This window comes from Heteronotia binoei, chromosome 15, assembly GCF_032191835.1.
Source record: "Heteronotia binoei isolate CCM8104 ecotype False Entrance Well chromosome 15, APGP_CSIRO_Hbin_v1, whole genome shotgun sequence".
In the NCBI taxonomy this organism is placed as follows: Eukaryota; Metazoa; Chordata; class Lepidosauria; order Squamata; family Gekkonidae; genus Heteronotia; species Heteronotia binoei.
The window spans coordinates 49,872,825-49,891,049 of record NC_083237.1 but is presented as its reverse complement, the minus strand read 5'-3'; the positions used below and the strand labels follow the sequence as shown (position 1 = coordinate 49,891,049).

Here is an 18,225-nt window from a genome sequence, read left to right as displayed (position 1 = left end):
TTTCTTCCACATCCTTCCAAAAGTTCTCTTGGATAACAGTAGGTAGCCAGCGTTGTTTTGTTCGATTTTTTTTTTTAAAGAAAGAATTCTTCCCTTCAAGATGTCCCAGAGGAACTTTTCAAGTCAGACGAAGAAAGAACCATGTCACAGGAGCAATTGTGACTTGTAAACTTTATTGTAACTCCTTTCTTCCGCCGCTTCCAGCTTCAACAATAGAACAAAGTGAAGAAGAGGACAAAATATAGCATTAGTTCCCCCTCCCCCCCATAAAGTAATTCACCTATACAGTATACATTCTCTTTTATTTTTTTTGTTCACAGTAAACCTAAGAGAAAAAGGGGGGGAACCCAAAAACCCAAGGGGGGGGGGGAAGGAAAAAAAGCACTTTTTACAACTTGTTCCACTGTGCGCATGCTAACTAAATAGAGAAAGAGAGAGGAGAGAAAGAGAGGCTCTCTCTTTTTCCCTTTTTAAGACAGACATTTAAAGAGACAAACGCATAAACAAAAGCAAACTCGGAAGCCAAAAGGAAGGGAGTCAACTCTTAAAATAAAGGAAACAACTACATCAGAAATAGGCAGTTTCATGTTGTCGGGGGTGTATGTTTTCAGAGCTACCTCCACGACTGGAGGGGGCAGACAGAGAGAGAAAGGGGGGGGGGGGAGAGAGAGAGAGGGAATTGGTTTTGAAAGTGCTCTAATACGCTTTTCACGCCTTTCCTATGTTTTGGAAAGCGCAAGCAGGGAAACCCAGAGTCTTCCGAAGAGCGCTTAGCCATCCCAAGTAGAGTTAACACCCTTCCAAACTCATTGACTTCAAGGGACTTCAGACGGCTGTAACTCTACTGAGGATGGCACAGTCCGTATAGAATGTTCAGGGATTCTCTTGCAGCCCGGAGAGCATCTCTCGCGCCCCATTGAAGGGGAGAGAGAGGGGGAGGGGAGAAAGGAGAGAGGGAGAGGGGAGAGAGAGAGAGAGAGAATCATTTTCACAGTCATGGTTAACAGAAGCTATTTGCATTACACTAATACTAATTCTTAACTGGCAAGAAAACGGGAAAAAAATAGCAACAAAGCTAAAAAGACCCCAAGATTTCTTTTTTGTTTTTTGTTTTAAATATAGATATAGTTCATTGTATGTATCAAAGGACAATCAGAAGTAGACTCTCACAGCTATATTGTTTTACAGCAACGGAAGTGGAGGGAGTTTCCCTTCCCTAAGCAGTGTTTATCCCCACCCCCCCACAAAACACCCGGCTGGCAGAATGGCAGGAGCAAGGAGGCTTTCTGCGGCTCGCCTGTCCGTGGGCTTCCCAAGCGCCTATTTCTTCTCCCCGGTCTGTGCTTCGCCGCCCTCTTCCACCTCCTGCACCCTTTCCATTTTCTGCTTCTCCAGCTCCTCCTGTTCGCATTTGCTGCTCGGGAACTTATCTTTGTTGTTCTCCTTTTTCCACTTCATCCTGCGGTTCTGAAACCAGATTTTCACTTGCCTCTCCGTCAGTCCCAGCGCGTGCGACACCTCGATCCGCCTCTTGCGGGTCAGGTAAGGATTAAAAAGGAACTCTTTCTCCAGCTCCAAGGTCTGGTAGCGGCTGTAAGTCTGCCGTCCTCTCCTCCGTCCGGCGGCTGCTGGGGTGTTGCAAAGGTGGGGGAGCAAGGGGGGGAGGGAGGCGGGAGGGAGAGAAAAGGAAGGTTGAGACGATACATAAAACAGTTTAGGGGCAGAGAGAGAGAGAGAGAGAAGGGGAGCGAGGGAGGGCGAGGAGGGACAGAAACGCGCATTCACACACACACACACAAAGGCAGGGAAGCAACTGCCCTTCTTTAATATTACAAAGGGGAAGGCAATTATCCGGGGAAGGGGAGGGGGAGAGAGAGAGAGAGGCAAAGAGGACCACATATGCGCTCGAGCCCCCTCAGCCGGCAATACCACCCTGGTGGGGGTTTTTTCTGAAAGAAAATATTGCTCTTCCCATTGCCCCCCCCCCGTCCGCCCAGCACTGTCGTTTTTTTTACAAGCACCCTTCCCTCCCCAGCCAGCAGCACCCTCTTGGCCAGACCAGTCCTCCCCCAGTGTCCCCCCCCCACCCCGTCCTCTCCTGCTCCCCTCGCCTCTCCAGAGGGTTAAAAGATAATAATGGAGGGGGGAGAGAAGAGGAGGGGGAGGTTAAAGAGAGAGACACAAAAAGAGGGTCTTAAAGGTTGTAAAAGTACCATAAACTTTAAGGGGGAAGCTTCGCACATTGAAAGGGGGACGGGGGTGGGGGGGGGGAGAGAGAGACAGAGAGGTCCGGTTCTCTCCCCCATTCAGAAGGAAAAGGGTCCCTTTCAGGGTAATGAAGCGATCAAGCTATTGAGAAGTGCAAAAGTTTACGCTAATAAAACAGTAAAAAAAGTAACCGAGGGGTTTGGGGGGGGGGAGAGGAGGGAGTGGGGAGGCTAGTGGCAGAGGTGGGGGTGGGTGGGGGGAGAAAGGAGGGCGAAGTTGTTTTATGGGTTCAGGAAATGCCTCGGCGGTGGCCGGGGCGGCCGGCTGGCCCTTTTTCCAAAGCTGCCTCCTCACCTTGCGGTCGCATCCAAGGAAAGAGCTGCGTGGGCGAAGGGCTCTGCTCGGAGTTGTCGGCGTCTTCTCCCAGCCCGGCGGCGGAGGCGAGCTTGCAATCCGGATACTGCACTAGGTCGGAGTCCTGAGCGCTGAAGAGGCTTTGTCTTTGCAAGGGGTCATAGCCGTAGAAATTGCTCGGGTCCCCGTGGCACGCGACGGCGCAGGGGTTCTGTTGGTAAGGGGAGCTGGACAGAGAAGACGCCCCGTGGTAGAACTCCTGGATTTGGGTGGGGTGCTGAAAGGTGCCTCCCGTGCTCGGCCCGTACACGACTGTAGGTCTCCCTCCGAGCTCCTGAGCGAACCCACAGTCGTAGAAGTTGGGGCGCAGGGAGTCTCCGGTTTTGTACTTGGAGAACAGGGAGTTGACGAAGTAAGAGCTCATTTTAATATAAATAGCTTATTTTAAATAGATAAGAGGTGGAAGGTACGGAGGACGGGGTGTATCAACAGCCACAGGAGCGGAGGAAAGCGAAGAGATGCTAACCCAAGAATCTTTGTGGTTTCCGGGGATATATACAGATATACATAGATTTAAAAAAAAAAATCCCAAGGATTGAGTCAAAACTCTTTGCCACAATGCATGGTATCAGAATCCTCTTTTTATTGTTGTTTGAGGTGATTGTTACTCCTTTCTTTCTTTCTTTCTTTCTGACGCTCTGTCTTTACCTCTCTCTCTCTCTCTCTCTCTTCTCCTTCTTCTTTTCCCCCCTTCTTTTCCTTCTTCTTCTTCTTCTTCTTCAACCCCCCCTAAAAATAAAAAAATCGGCACTTAAAAAAAAAGGAGTCCTCGCTTTACATTTCCAAGGAGAGGTGCCAGTTCATAAACAGTTTTTCCGTGATTTACTTCGGAGCAAATGAGTTTGTTCATATTTCGCAGTGTCTTTTCTGGATCATTTGCATCTATTACGGAACCCTCATCCTATTGGTTTCCACGTACTCCACACGGACTCTGTTCAGCCTGCGAGTAGAAAGGCGAGTGAGACGGAGGAGGAAAGAGAGGGGGAGAGAGAGAGAGAGGGAGAGAGAGAGAGCGAGAGAGAGAGAGAGAGCGCAGAGAGAGAGAGAGAGCGAGGGAGAAAGAGGGGGGTGGGGTGTGGTAAATATAGAGATTAAATATGCTAAACTATCTACGTTAATGAGATATCTCTCGCCCCACGACAAATCATCTACCTAAGCCCACCCAAAAGATTGATATTTGGGGAGGGTTGAAAAATTAAAGAGAGGCTTCGTTCCTATGGTTAATTTCCATTTTATTTTTTAAATTTTTTTTAACGAGGCAGTTTTAGCCTTTGGAAAATGTCAGGGTTGCTTTGGAAAACTGTAAAAAGAGGCCGGATTTAATTGCTACCCGTTTTTTTCTAAAAGCCTCCTATAAATGTAATTGGTATTTTAATACCGAGTTATCAAATCGTACGGCGTCCTGTAGCCGCAACATATTTTAAAACAAACGAGGTAGTCAGATTTAACATTTTAATGATCAATTTCCTTATTATTGATAAAGGTTTAACTATCAGCGCGCAAAAAAGGGGAGAGAAATGGCCCATTTGTAACTGAGGGGGGGCAAAAGAGGGGGGCCGTAAACTGTTTAACAAACTATAAAGCGCCATAAAATTTAGGGGTGGGGAAAGAGAGAGAGAGAGAGAAGAACGCGAAAATAAATAAATAAATAAATAAAACACCCGGAGATGTTCTTGCTGGGTTATATCGCACTACATAAAAAGCTGTTAAATGGTTTTTACGAGTTCTTTTCCTCTACTGCTATAAAAGCCCCGCCTTCCGTTGGCGCCTTAACTCCATTATTGCAAGATGTTGGGGTGTCAATACTGAATTAAAATGATTATAGTTTTTCATATATAACATTGACTTTTCGGCTCTCTAGTCTCTCTTCTCCACCCCCCCCCCCCCAACATCATTTCCACCCTCCTGTTGTCTCTCCTCTCTCTGCCCCCCCCTCCTCACTCCCCCCGCTCCACACAGGAGAAGAAGATGCGGTGCCGTCTCTCTCTCTCATCATCTCCAAACCGCCACCTCGATGGGCATTATTAACCCAGCGTTCGAAGCCACCCTCTCTAAGCATCGCCATGCGCCATGCCCGGCAAAAGGGGGGACCACTAGGTGGTTTTAACTTTGGAGTCGGGGAGGAAGGGGGGTTTCTTTGGGAAGCTGAAGAGGGGGCCGAAGGTGTGTAGGGGGGGGGCGCTGACTTTCTATTTTACTGACGTTTGTGAAAGTTGCCTTCCGTTTTTTAGCATGCTAACTCGGCAATTTCACCCGTGATAAACACACAGGGGGTGAATTCGAGGAACCCTTTTAACGCAGTCAGCAACTGTTACCAAGACGTTTTCACAAATAATAATACTTCGGAGCTCCTTTTGCTCTCTGCTCCCCCTCCCCACCTTCCTATGGCCACCCTACAAACCTCAGGCTTCCCATGAGATTCCTGTCCCGCTTCAGATACTTTCTCTGGGGAACCATGAAACAGCGAAAGACACTTTTGAAGACCTCTGAGCCCTCTTTTTGCGGCCTTGGGTCCTTCTACATTGCTAGACACTCAGCCTCCCCAGTACCCCGTAAATTATATTCTGTTGTCACCCCAAAGGTTGATTCAGACAAGATCTGAAACGGAAAGGCCTCCTCGAAAGAAACCCAAAGAAAAATTATTAATTTAAGTAAAAAATTTCAAGATAAATCTCTTGGAAGAGTTACTCTGAGCTCAGACTTAGAGAGGAAGGAAGGAAGGAAGGAAGGAAGGAAGGAAGGAAGGAAGGAAGGAAGGAAGGAAGGAAGGAAGGAAGGAAGGAAGGAAGGCGTACCCAGATTCACGTCTTTTAAAGTAAGCTCTATTCTATTTTGTGTAAGACGGCTTTTATCGAACTGTTTTCTTCTCTTAATTGGAACCTCTTTTCATGGCGGGCAACGCCTTAGGATAGATTTTTGGCTTCTTCTTTTTTTTTAAATAAGACATTTAAGATTTTATTTTATCATCTCCTTTACCGTCCACCGAGCAGAATAAATTGTGGTTGTTGGCTGTTGCTGTTGTTTAAAATGTTTGGTTATTACTACCCACACGAACCCACCGAATCACAACAGATCCTTAACCCCGGGTTCCTTCCCTCTTCCCCACTCTTGGAAACCATCTGAAAGTTCCAAATACTTCTCCAAGATGATTCCAGAAAGAAGGCGGGGACTCCTCAGCCCCAGATACACCAGCGGCTGTATACTTTGGTGGCCACCAGATCCCAAATAAACAATATTTCCTAACAGACTGTATATCTGTGACAAACAGTTTGATGTAGGCATGTGGGCCCGATGGAGAGTCATGCACACAGAGGTTTCACACTCTAGAGCAGGTCCAACACACCAACATGAGCATTGCGAACAACAACATGCTATATTGCGTGTGTGTGTTTGTGGCACGTGTGTGCGTGTAGGCAGGCAAGGCGATAGAAGGGAGAAGAGGTCTGGGAAGCGAAATTTTATCTTAACCGAAGTGCAGCGAGGTTTGAGGCGTAATGTGTTACTGTTGTCCGCACCCAACGGATCAAGAATCGGCCGCTGCCTTTAAATCATCGGACGTACAGTAGCAGGGATCTCTGACGAAAGGCAAATGTTTCTGTTCTAAAGGGGGAGACGAAAGCCACGAGAGAAAGTGGGAACATGATTTACAAAGACCCAGTGGAGGAAAAAGATTTATTAGGGAAGCTTATCCCGCCCCCACCCCCCAACACATCACTTGGTAAACTATAACTTCTCATTACTTTATGAGTCCGTGAGGTTTTGTTCGTTCGTTCGTTTGTTTTTTCAAGGGCTGCTTATTAATTCGCCCCAACTCCTTCTGGTTAAAGGGTGACCGCTTGGATGCAGGGTGGAACTGCTTAAATGTGCTTCTTTTTTTTTTTGGTGTTGCTCTGAGAAGGGAAAGGGGAAAGCTTTTCCTTCGCTTTGCTTAACTGCTGTTGTAAAATAGGGTTCTTGTTGGTGAACGAGAACAACAACAAAAGGTCTATCGAATTCCAACAATCCGCCGAACCTGCGGCCCAAATGTTCCTCACAGAACTTGGAAGCTTTGGACAGAAAATCCTTTATTCAAATGGGATTCCCGGCCCCAATTTTCTCCTTTCTGGTGATGTTATCCCCCCCCCCAACAATTGAAACGTGTTTATCCCTTCCCCCCAACAATAATGGCCATTGATTGTCATGTGGAGAGGGCGAGTGAGACCCTCCCGTCTAATGCAAAGTGGGGGAATGTGTTTTAAAAACAGATTTCTGTAAGTAAAACTTGTCGGCCTTCATGGCTTGGATCAAGCAAAGCTTTTCAATGGATCCTTGGGGGGGGGGGCAAGTTCCTCACGGGTTTTCCAGGCATTCAGAGAACCCCTTTCTTCAAGCTCTCTTGTATGTTGACAAACACCCAGAAGAAGAGCTGTGCTTGGATGGAGCCACACTTTGGGGGTCCCTCTCCCCCCACCCCCGCCCGCAAACTGCCAGTCTTGATCTGCAGCCCTTCCAAGGATTGAAATATTTCGCAAGCCTGTCGATTATTGAGGGGCATTGTTTCACCATGCAGTTCCTCAGACCCCAGCCAGAGGTAACGGGGGTGCTGCGGAATAAGCGACCTCCTAACCTAACCCCGCCACTTCTGTGGTCCGTCCTGGCTGCCTATCCAAAGAAATGCTGGGGAACAGGGATGTATAAGGATTGCAGACCTCCCCCCCCTTTTTTTTTCCCTATTCAACCCCCACCACATAAGCGGAGGCGCAAAACCAGCCTCCTAAAACTATATTGCTGGGCTATTAAATGAGGGGTTTTGTTGGTTGGTGGGTTGGTTTCCCTGCTTTCCCGCAATCACCCCTCAAAACACTTCGCCTGATGTAGAGACACACAGACTTCATCGCTGGCCGGGCCCAAAATATCCCGCTAAGTCCTGTCCTTACAACCCCTTTGAAATCAATAGGAACTTCGCAAGATTCATGTCCAGGTCTCCTGCGCAGGAGAACTTCCCGCCGCATCTGTGAGTCAGGTTTCCTAAGGGGAGGGGGGGGGTGGTTCGTCGTCCAAAGAAATCGTAATGGACCTTCTTTTTTATCAACAAAAAAAAAAAAGTTGGAAAATCGCCATAATTAACCTTATATTTTATGTCGGACGGATTTATTCACAACGGTTATGAACAACCGTTCAGTTTATTGTTCCTAATGAAATCAAGGTGTTTGGAGTAAAAAAGGGAAAGAGACCGGCGGGGGAAAGAACGCCTGTGCCTCTTGATTTCTAAAGTGGAGTAATGGCGCCATCTAATGTCCATTGCAAGTAAAAACATACAGGGCTAATAAAGATGGGGTTAGTTAGATTTTATGCGCGCACGCGTGCGTGCGCTTTTATGGATCTCTCTCTCTCTCTCTCTCTCTTTCTCTCCCTTTGTGTTTTTTTCCCCCAAGCATTGTTGCATTGGATAAATCATTTATGAAATGATTAGGATTCGTATGCGGTGGTGATTTGAAAGGGAAGTCACGGCCTCCGTTCCAGAAGTCACCCGATTGCTTATCCGGCGTCACTTCCCAACCGGTCCTTTTCAAGACACTTTTAGAGAAAAGGCTCTCGCTTTTGAAAAACCACCATTGTTTAAATAGAAAAAAAAGAAAAAGGAGGGGGGACCCAAGACTAAACAATCACAGTATTCTGCTCTTGGAAAGGGGAAAGCTTGGGCTGTAAACAGATTTTTAAACGACGGGAGAAAAGCCTTTCGAAGCCCAGACGTCTCGCCAGAACTTTGTGTGTGTGTGTGTGTCTATCTGGTGTAGTGTGAGCGTTTGTGTGTGTGTGTGTGTTGTTGTTGTTGCGAGCTGATGGGCCAGGATGCGGGCAGTTGGGAAGTGATAAGGAACACAAAGCCAGAAGAAGCCAACATCAGAGAGCGCTGGATTTTCACAGAGCGCTCCAGACGGAATAGACTTTATCCTCCAAGTGTTATTCTTTTAAATTAAAAACCACCACTATTTTTTTAAAAAGAATTTGGGTGAACGAGGAATGTGTTCCCAGCGCCGCTGCCACCCCACTCGTCCCCCCTTTCTCAAGACAGTCAAGTAATTTAGGAGCTTCTGAAAGTTTTCGACCGTTGTTTGCTTTACAGTTGCTTAGTTCCTTAACCTTCAGAAATTTATACCCTATAAAGTTTTATGGCGGTCATATTCTTTTATTGCAGCCCACTGCGCGGAGTTTTCGTCTTCTTCTCCTCTCTCTCTCTCTGTATCTGCTTTATGACAAGCTACTTACTTTCTTCCGCTTCTTCTTCGGTAAGATCCAAACATCCTTCACCTCCCTTGCCCCGGTTTTACCCAAAGAAAGACACGTAAGGGGGATTTTTGAACGAAGGTGGCTCTCCTAAAAACCTGGAGCCAACTATTTTCTCCCCCCTCCCCTTAAAGAACACCGGCGCTGTCTGCTCAATTCGACACCGGACCCTGGGAATCAATGCAGAAGGAAAGCTTTTGTCTGAAGCACAAGGTTGTGTCGAAAAGTGCAGGAGGATTGCTCTGGAAGCAGGATCTCAAAGATGGCTTTCTGAATATTGCAATGATGGGCATTATTCTTTGCGTTAAAGAGAGAGGGGGCAGGCTGAGGAATCAGACTCGACATCCTGTTGAAAATGGGAAACGGACGTTTCAATTTCTCCACCGTCGCTGGATTCCACCATGTAGGTTTCTCTCCTTGCCGGGTGTAAACACAACATTTCCCCACTCCAATTCATCCATCCACCTACCCATTCCTTTTTCCCGTCCCCTTCTTTTATTATAAGGGTCCTTTCCGTGAATAAAGACTCCTTTGGTAACAAATGAAAAGACGGGAATGCAGCTTTTATTTCTGTTTTGCTGAATGGGTTTCGGGATGCGGCCGAGCTTAACGCTGAGGCAAAAAGAAAACAAAAAAAACCCCACACTCACAAGAAATGAATCCTTAGACTTTCCCCCCAGCTTGTCTTTTTAAAGTTAAAAAGAAACAATTTCTCACCAAGAAAAGAAAAGAAAACTTTCCAAAACTTTTAATAATGAACTCTAGCCAAGAAAAAGGGAACACAGCTGCAAAGATTTCTGTTAAGCTGGGAGCAGCAGAATCCTACCAGATGCGGGTGGGGTGAAGGGTTTCCCCCACAATCGATTCTTATTCTTAGACATTAAACAATTGTAGGGTGGGGGAAAAAACACATTATGATCTTGTAGAATAGGAGAAACAACGAAGGTTTTGTGTTTTCTTCATCCCCTCTCCCCTTTTAAAGGAAATTAACTATTTTCCCCTTTGAAGTTCATGTTTTAGCATACAAAAAAAAAGTGGTTTCTAAACACTTCTGGTCGTCACTGCTTCGGTGTCAGAATAAGTCGGTGGCTAGAGAGAGAGTGGAAGAGATTTGCTGTCAGACTCGGAAAGGTCTCAGACCCGTTTGTGCTGTCTGTTCCCTCCACGAGGGTGGAACACCCGATTGGAGCACCGGCGAGTAACGAAATAAAGACAAACCAGAGAATCCCCCCAACCTCAAACGACGCAAGAGAAGGCCTGTTCCAACAGTATTTTTTTTTTAAAATCATATTTATTTTTACTGGGGGGTGGGGGGGACAGGAGGTTTCCTCGGAAATTCCATTTGAGAAATTGGCATAGTGAGACAAGGTGAAGTTTGACTAAATTTGAGTCACACGCTAGAGTTATTAAGGTTTGAAGCTATTTAAAAAAGCACTTCGTCCGCTGTTTTCCTAGTATCCCACTAAAAAGAAAGAAAGAAAGAAAGAAGGAAATCTTGTTCGGGATAGGAAGTACCCCACTGATTTTGAGGAAAGTCATCAAATCTCCTAAAATTTTCTTAAAACAAAATCCTGAATATTTTACACTGAAGTCTATCCTAAAAGATTTTTTTTTTCCCCATCTTCGGAGAATCCTGCAAAACCGGTAAGGCAGTTTCTCCAAGGATCAAAATATGCCTATCAAATCTCGACAGAATAACGGCTTGTCCTCAGGCAGAAATGGTATAAAAATCCTATACAACATCCTATGAAATTAGATCTCTCGGTTGGAACCGCTTTGCCCAGAAATCACCAGAAAGAGATACATTAAAATCCATCTATCTCTTGTCCTATTCCCCACCCTCTTTTGTTTTGTTAACAAAAAAATTGTCAGTACATACAGTGTTACTTCTAGAAACAGGCTGGTAGTTTTAGCGTGGAAGTACAGGAAAGGGGAGGGAGATAAATTATATACATGTTTATGTCCCGCCAGTTCTGCAACTAACAGGTATAGACCCCATTTTTATATTCCTAAAAAGCCACAGAAAAAACTAGCGGAACGTTCACAAAAGCACAGTCACGAACACGGATCCCCCCCTTTTAAAAATAAACACAACATATGATCACTTTGTACTAAGTTACTTAACTACCTATTTTCCCCCAAGTCCCACCGATGAAGGGGGGGGCGGCGGAGGGAGGCTAAATAGAAGCAGTCATAAGGACAACAGAATCCCATGTGGTATAAGTTGAAAGGCGAATCTATATGTGAGACTCCAAAAGAGCTTCCAAAGTTGGGATCCCCATTCTTCCCAGTTTGAAATGAGGATTCTTTTGTAAACAATGAGGATGTCTGTCTGTTACATTAGCACACATACATGGGGCCTTCCCCCTCCACTAAAGGCCATCAAGACCTTTTATGCCATTCAAAACTTGGCTTTCGTGTGAACATGAAAGATGGCTATGTTCTCCAGGAACCACTGAGACGCAGGCGGAAATATTCCTAGAACGTTCAAGTATTAAAACTTCTCCGCAGAAACCTAGGAGGAGGAGGAGGAAAAAGAGGAAGAGAAAGAAGAAGAAGAAAAAAGAAGAGGAGGAGGAGGAAGAAGGTCCAGAGAAGATCCTCATACCATGCCTGACTCTGGTATGGTTTCTGGAAAACTGATTTTTCCCATTAAATCATAAATAGTTGGACACTAGGAACACACACCTTCTCAGTCACTATGAAAAAGGTGGTGATCTCTCCTCCAGTCTCACTCCCCTCTTGCTAATTTGTGGGAACAGGAGGAGGAGGAGAAATGTCCTGTCTTGCCCTTAGAAGTCAGGACCAGTTTATGGGACATCTTAAGATCTCCTGGACAAGCCTGAAGGGGAGAATAAGAGGACCCCGCTTTGCTTGGTGCCAAGGCCTCAGAGGCGTTGAGTAAATGCATTTCTGCTGGGGGAAAGTAACTCAGCTGTCCCATGTTGACTTATTTTTAAAAGCAAGGGATGGTGTTTAGAAGACCAGTGGCACTTCTGCCCCTAGCTATCAGGAAATCGACTTAGGTGCTCTAAGAAGGATGGTCAATCCAATGGGCGTCTGCTCAAGCTCAGCTGCTAATTAGATCTATATTATTCTGGTCCCTCTGTAAGGGATATGGGATATGGAAAACCTTTTGAGGTCAGGGCACCATCTCCCGGGAAACCCTGCCCAGCCTCAGTGGTGGAGCACAGTTTCCCTTGGTTTCTTCCTAGAGGCTTGGCTTCGGAGAACTTTGCATGGACCGAGTTGCTAGTCTGGGACAGTGCGTGGTATGGTGGAGGAAGAAGTACACTATAACTGAGTGACGACTCTCCCAAGAAGCCCCTGGGAGAACCATGTGAAATCAACATAAAAAACTAATGTCAGTCATCTGCCAGTCCCTTCGCTGCGACTCCTCACGCTATAGCAGTGACTTCCTGAATAGTTTCAAAAGAAGAAAAAAGAAGACCCCAAAGAATAGAACAGGTGTCATCATTATGAGCCCCTTGCATCCCAACGAAGCAGTCTGTTTCTGCTTGGCTCCCCTCCCCTCCCCACCTGCACCGACCCGACCTCAAGCACCATTAGCACCATCACTGCCCATAAATACAACATAAGTTTCTAAGTGGGGGCCAAATTTGGGGAGAGATAAGAGGGAGGGGGCCGGGCTAGGGAACCTTCATTCTTTCCCCTGTTCCTTGTTCATTTTCTTCATCTTCATCCTTCGATTCTGAAACCAGATTTTGACTTGTCTTTCGCTCAGGTTGAGGAGCCGGGCCACTTCGTGTCTACGGTCTCTGGTGAGGTACATATTGAACAGAAACTCCTTCTCCAGTTCCAAGGTCTGATACTTGGTGTAGGGACATCGTTTCTTCCGGGAGGAGCGAGCGTGTAACCAGTTGGCCGCGGGGTTACCTGGAAGAGAGAGTATGAAAGCCAGTCAGTACCAGTAGACTGTCACGCAATTGGCCAACCAACCACCAGGAAGAAGTTTTGACCTGGGGGATTTGCACCCAGAAGTGGGTGAGGGTTACAGTGAAATACCTGGTGGACAAAAAAGCAAAGTTGTACAAAGCGGATCCATCTATAGAAGAATCCCCACGTGCGCCGGTATGCAAATATGGAGTAAAGAGGAAGTAACCACATTTCTACCTACAATAGGTCGGAGTTAAGTCAGATCATCCAGGAAGGAAGGAAGGAAGGAAGGAAGGAAGGAAGGAAGGAAGGAAGTTTTTAGGAGTTTGGATGTTTTGTGAAAAACTTATTCAAGGGAGATGTTTAGAGCTTTGGGGGAGAGATTATTCATGGCAGGAAGAAAAGAAGCTGATTCTAATCTATGCACGTTTTTTCATAGTGCTAATAGGAAAGGATCCCTGCTTCTCAGATGCAGGTTTTTCAAATGGCTTGCCTATGTTTCCCGCTTGTAGGCACCAACTAATTCATTAGAAAACTATGAATAATTTAGCACTCCCGCTCTCTTCTCTTCTCTTCTCTTTCTCTCTCTCTCTCAAAGGAAAAAAAAACTTAATATAATCTCCACTCTACCAAGGGGAAAGCAAATCGCCTGCTGTGGTGGGGGGTTTCCCTGTTGCCCGGAAAAGTCTCAGGCATCTATGGGGTCCTTGTGTCACCGCAAGACCCTTGAGAAGCCAGGGGGAGATGTCCCGGAGCCCTCAGCGCTTCCCTGCCAGGCCTCTCCGGAACGACCAGGTGGGCTGCGCTTTCTGCAGCGGTGATAGTTTCAGCCCCAAAGAGCAATCTCAAGACGCCATCCTAAGGAAACTTGAAAGCCCACTGGACAGACTTGCGTAGGAAGGACCCCCAGTCCACCTTCTGAGAAACTATCCCAACGTGATGCTGGTGGAACGGTTGCGGGTGGGGAGGTGGTAGTCGGATACACCAGGCAGAAGAAAAACTGCCGTAGGGATCCACAACCCACTGACTTCGTTATAAGACTACTCGGGAGTAAAAGGGAGGTAGTAGCGGGCTTTGGCGAAGGAAAGCCTGGAGACATTTGCGCCGCGCTCTAAAAAAAGAAAAACGGGTCAGGGTCGCGGCGGATATGCGTCGGTGCTTTCTCTGGTACAAAGGAGACCCGGTGGGAAAGGAGAAAGCCCAACCTTTGCCGGACTTCCGGGGTGCCTTCCTCCACGCAAGATAGCCCCTATAAAGCTTGGATTCTCCTAGTAAGGATGGCCAGCGGAGCAGAATCCATTTCCCCGGGTCTTCAGCCAGTCGCGTTCTGGTTTTGGAAACCAAACCAAACCAAACCCCAGCGGTGAGCGATTCGCTCGCCTGACCAGCGCGACCGGCCGCTTCCTCCACGAAACTGGCTCGGCTAGGCAGAATTAAATATTAAAGAAGAGGCAGGCAGTTAATAATTAATACCCGCTACCTATCTTTTAATGGCATTTGGAAGAGGGGGGGGGACAACATCTCTACCAAAAACCATCCTCCCCCCGCCCTGACTTTTTTTATTATTATTATTACTCTTCGTGTTTGTGTGATTTTTTGGCACTTCAAGGAAACATGACGTCTACCGCAGGAAAACAAGTTTATCTCTCATTTCACGCTATTCCCCAAACAGGAAGAGGGGGGGGGGGAGAGTTATGTTTGGCTGGCACGCTATACTTGTGGGGGGTGTGGGACCAGAAACTCAATTCACAGATTTACAAATGAAGACGTTCCAACAGGGCGTGAATTTCCAGGGGCTCAATGGCTCGCTGAGGGCAAACAAACAGGAATACCGCCCCCCGCCCCCCCCAACACACACCGTACACTTCTTTGGGGGGCAGACTTTCTGGAGGGGGGGAGGGAGACAGACTTTTCCTTTCCCCCCCTTTCTTTTTGGGGTTTTTGCAGCCTCCAACCAAGGATGCCTTCTAAGCTATTCTGAGCGCCCCCCACCCAAGTGGCATTTCTCGATCCTCTGGAACGGAGCCGTTTTCTCCCACAAGATTTGTGTTCTCTATCTTCCGTCCTGAAGTCGTAGAGTGTGTGTGGGGGTGGGGGCGGCGGATGGAGAGAGGCACCTAAGCCGGACGGGGGTGGGTGGGTGGTGGAGACGTCTCCTTCCAGTTCTTCTCACCCGGGCCCCTCAGCCCCTCCGCCGAGAAGGCAGCCCAGCGCCCCGACACAGAAGGCGGCGTTTTCGCTTCCCCTCCCGCTGTGCCCAGAGCAAACCGCCAGGACCGAATTGACACAAATCAGCCGATGCCTCGTGAATGTTCAGGTCGCCCCCTTTCCCCAACTGCAGGTCTGGATCCGGGGAAAGGACTACAGAGAGACAGAGAGAGACAGAGACGCGTTTAAGAGGAGGAGAAGATGCAGGAGCGGCTGTTTCCGGAGTTCCGAAAGAGCGATTGTCCGGGGGATTGTGCCGTTTGTTTTGCTTTTCAGCCGCCGGGTCGCTTTTTTCAAAAGGGCGACGCTTCCCCCCCCCCCCCTCACCAACTCCTCCACCGAGGTTCTTCCTTCTCCTTCTGCTCTGACAACCGAAGGTTTCCTCAAGGCCATCGGGAAAAGCGGCTGGCACCCGCTTCCCTTCCCTTACCCGAGGAGGCAGCGCATCTTTGCATTATATTTCGTGGCGCTTCCGCATCTCTCCCCCCCACACCCCCATCTCCAATCATTTTCACTCGGTTTTTTTCCTCCAAGGGTTGGGGAGGGGGGACACCAAATGATCCCAGCCGCCTACCCGGTCGCAAAACGCACCACACGATTAAGTTTAAGACTTTGCCAGTCTGTTCTCCCCCCCCCCCCCGCAGCAAATAAAAGACCCAATTAAACTCGCTTTTTTTACTGTTTTGTTGGAGAAAAGGAGGAGGGGAGAGACAAGCCGTTGCTCTAAAATATTCATACGCACGTCGGGCGCATTTCATAAGCGAAAGGCAATCAACGGACGGAGACTCGAAGAAAGACGGAAGAAGGCATCCGAAAGAAACTGGGGGGTCCTTCCAGGTAAACAAGGGCGCACAGCAACAAAGCCCCCCCCCCGCCCCCCATTCACTCCTCCACGTGAACGTCTTTCCATCCGCTGTCTCGGAACCGAGAAGGAAACAAAACAACCCCCCCCCACACACACACACACACGAATACCTTCTCCAAGTCCCCTCTAGCAACGCTTCTGCAACACCCACACCAACAACGCATAAAGGACTCCGTATTTCCTCGTTCGCCCAACCTCGCATAAAAATAAGAACTGACTCCAAACAAGAGAAGTCCCCTGGACTTCTTCAAGCAAAAGTGGCATCACATCTCTTTCACCACCCCCCACCCCCTCCGGTGCATTATATATTTCCACCTCCCCCCCAAAACAACCCCAACAACAATCTAAACAAACAGAGCAATCCAGTCCATTTCCTCTCCTCCCCCCTCCCCATCCTAGAATAGCACCACTAGGTTTCAGAGGGTAAAAAAAAAGGGGGGGTCTCTTTTTTAAGACCTGCAATTTTTTTTAAAGCTTCCCTCTCCCATTGTGCCGTTTTACGACACCCCCTCTTCGTTGTTGGTTTTTTTTTTTTAAACGCTGTTTACTTCCTCACTTTTTATAACTTACTTTGATCTGGCCTGCTTTTGTCCTCGCTTCCTTCACAAACTTTATTGTCCTCGAAGCTGGGCCTTTGATTGGAAGCGATCCCTTCCCTTGCAGCAGAAGTTTCTAAATGGTACTCCTGTGTCCCCTGTTTACGAATCTCCCCGGGGTGTCCCAGCAGCGGTTCTGTTTTAACTGGTCCCTGCCCGGCTATGTTTTCTGTTCGGGGCACTGGGTCCAGCCAGCTCCGTAGATACCTACTCTCGGAAGTTGGGAGGTTTTGATGCGGAATGTAAGGATGATAGACCGAAGGAAGGGTGGTCGCCGTGTGGGGCGTCAGAGGCGTCCAAGAAGCGCTGAAAACGGACGATTTGGGCTGGAAACTACAAGAGGGGAATTCGAGGGACTCACTGTGGCTAGTTTGCCTGGAGTTTGCATACTGCCCCGACGAGAATTTGGCCGCGGGAGTTTCTTCGCTGTCATGACTTATAATGGAGTCGACATAATAATTGCTAAGAGTTCCAGAAATGGACATTCTTGGACATCATACGAGCCCCCCGGTTCAAGGAAGTGGGGAAAGGAAAAGGGGGGGGGGGAAACCAAAGGAGCGAGTAATAAAATAAAACAAAAAACACAGGAGCAGATCTCGAGCTAGCTGGTCCTAGAGATATTAAAGTATATAAGGGTGGTGAGTAGGTGCAGGGAGGGGGGGGAAGAGGCGAGCTGTAAAAAAAGAGAGGCGAGATCCCCGCTTTAACCCCCTTTTCGTCCTTCCAGCCTCAACTTCCCCTGCCAAGAAAAAGTACAGTCGGGACTGCCGGGCTGGGAGCTTCCAGCAAAATGATTGGTCAAACTTTTTTCGTGAGGCTGATAAAGCGTCAGGGCAGGCGTAAATCAATCCGGGCGGAGGGGGTTGCGCGGGGCTGTCAAACCGCCCTCTTGCATTCCATATCCACGATGGATTGTGTTATGTTGATGCGATGTAGCAAAGCTTCAGGAGTTCAGAAAGCACGAAACGTACAGTGCAAAACGGGGGCGGGGGGCGGCAGGGGGGCGGGCAAGGGAGGAGACGCGGGGGTGGGTGCTGCGGGGGGGTAATAGATTTCTCTCTCGCGTCCCCCCCCCCCACCACCTTCTGAAACATGAAAGAGAAATGCTGAGTTTTGCCCTCTCTTTGCCTCCTATAATCCTCTTCTGGGGAATTCTTTCCCTCCCGCCTGTCCCCCCCCTCCCGTCCATAAACCGCAATTCTAGACCGGCTTCCCTTCCAAGTGGGCATTTAGCTGAATGCCTATTATGACAATGTAAAGTGAACTTTTAAGTTTGCTCAAAGAAGGCCAGGAAATATCTTTATCTGGAAGGCTTGCATGGAAGGGGGTGAGCGGGGGTGTGTGTGTGTGGAGGGTGAGGCGTGGCGGGGGGAGAAATTCCGGATTGTAAACTCTAGTAGAGAGGTGGGTGTTTGTTTTTTTGTTTTTGTTTTTTTGCATCGGACTGCTGCCAAATTTGGGCGCTTTTCTTAAACATGAACTGTCACCGGTTTGCATATTGCAAGGTCTCTGAGTGTTACATATTTGAACGCGAACGCATGCCTATTCTGTATCCCTGCCTGTACCGGGTGTGTATTTGCATGTATATTATATATCCATGTATGTTATCTATGCTTCCATCGTGTTTTCCCCCAAACCCTGTATGAGGAACACATAATTTAAAGACATCACGGGACTTGTGTTGGTGTAAAGGTGATTCTGGCTCGGTAATATACATGCACATCTGCATGCATGCATTAATTCTATGGGTTAGTATAGATTTGAAAGCGT

General features: G+C 47.7%; 2 protein-coding genes across 3 annotated transcripts; both read right to left on the bottom strand.

Annotated features, from left to right (window-relative positions):
* Positions 1-1,247: 1,247 nt before the first annotated feature.
* On the bottom strand, positions 1,248-3,598 carry HOXB8 (homeobox B8). 2 transcript variants are annotated; one of them, XM_060256248.1, is made up of 2 exons: positions 2,563-3,598; positions 1,248-1,628 (listed from the first exon to the last, which is right to left on the bottom strand). In XM_060256248.1, the coding sequence occupies exons 1-2, from the start codon at positions 2,984-2,986 to the stop codon at positions 1,321-1,323; spliced, it is 732 nt and encodes a 243-aa protein (XP_060112231.1). In that variant the 5' UTR covers positions 2,987-3,598; the 3' UTR covers positions 1,248-1,320. The 2 variants fall into 2 exon arrangements, with proteins under 2 accessions (XP_060112231.1, XP_060112232.1); XM_060256249.1 differs by having other exon boundaries at positions 1,248-1,625.
* Positions 3,599-12,485: 8,887 nt separating this feature from the next.
* Positions 12,486-16,995, bottom strand: HOXB9 (homeobox B9). Its single transcript, XM_060256336.1, has 2 exons — positions 16,430-16,995; positions 12,486-12,786 (listed from the first exon to the last, which is right to left on the bottom strand). The coding sequence occupies exons 1-2, from the start codon at positions 16,938-16,940 to the stop codon at positions 12,551-12,553; spliced, it is 747 nt and encodes a 248-aa protein (XP_060112319.1). The 5' UTR covers positions 16,941-16,995; the 3' UTR covers positions 12,486-12,550.
* Between the last annotated feature and the right edge of the window lie 1,230 nt (positions 16,996-18,225).

What these genes read in the sequence shown, in the direction of transcription:
- HOXB8 (XM_060256248.1), bottom strand. Translation starts at nt 2,986, where the DNA reads ATGAGCTCTTACTTCGTCAACTCCCTGTTCTCCAAGTACAAAACCGGA. An exon ending in TCCTTGGATGCGACCGCAAG is followed by an intron (nt 1,629 to 2,562) that starts GTGAGGAGGCAG and finishes GCAACACCCCAG; the next exon opens with CAGCCGCCGGACGGAGGAGA.
- HOXB9 (XM_060256336.1), bottom strand. Translation starts at nt 16,940, where the DNA reads ATGTCCATTTCTGGAACTCTTAGCAATTATTATGTCGACTCCATTATA. An exon ending in CAAAAGCAGGCCAGATCAAA is followed by an intron (nt 12,787 to 16,429) that starts GTAAGTTATAAA and finishes TCTCTCTTCCAG; the next exon opens with GTAACCCCGCGGCCAACTGG.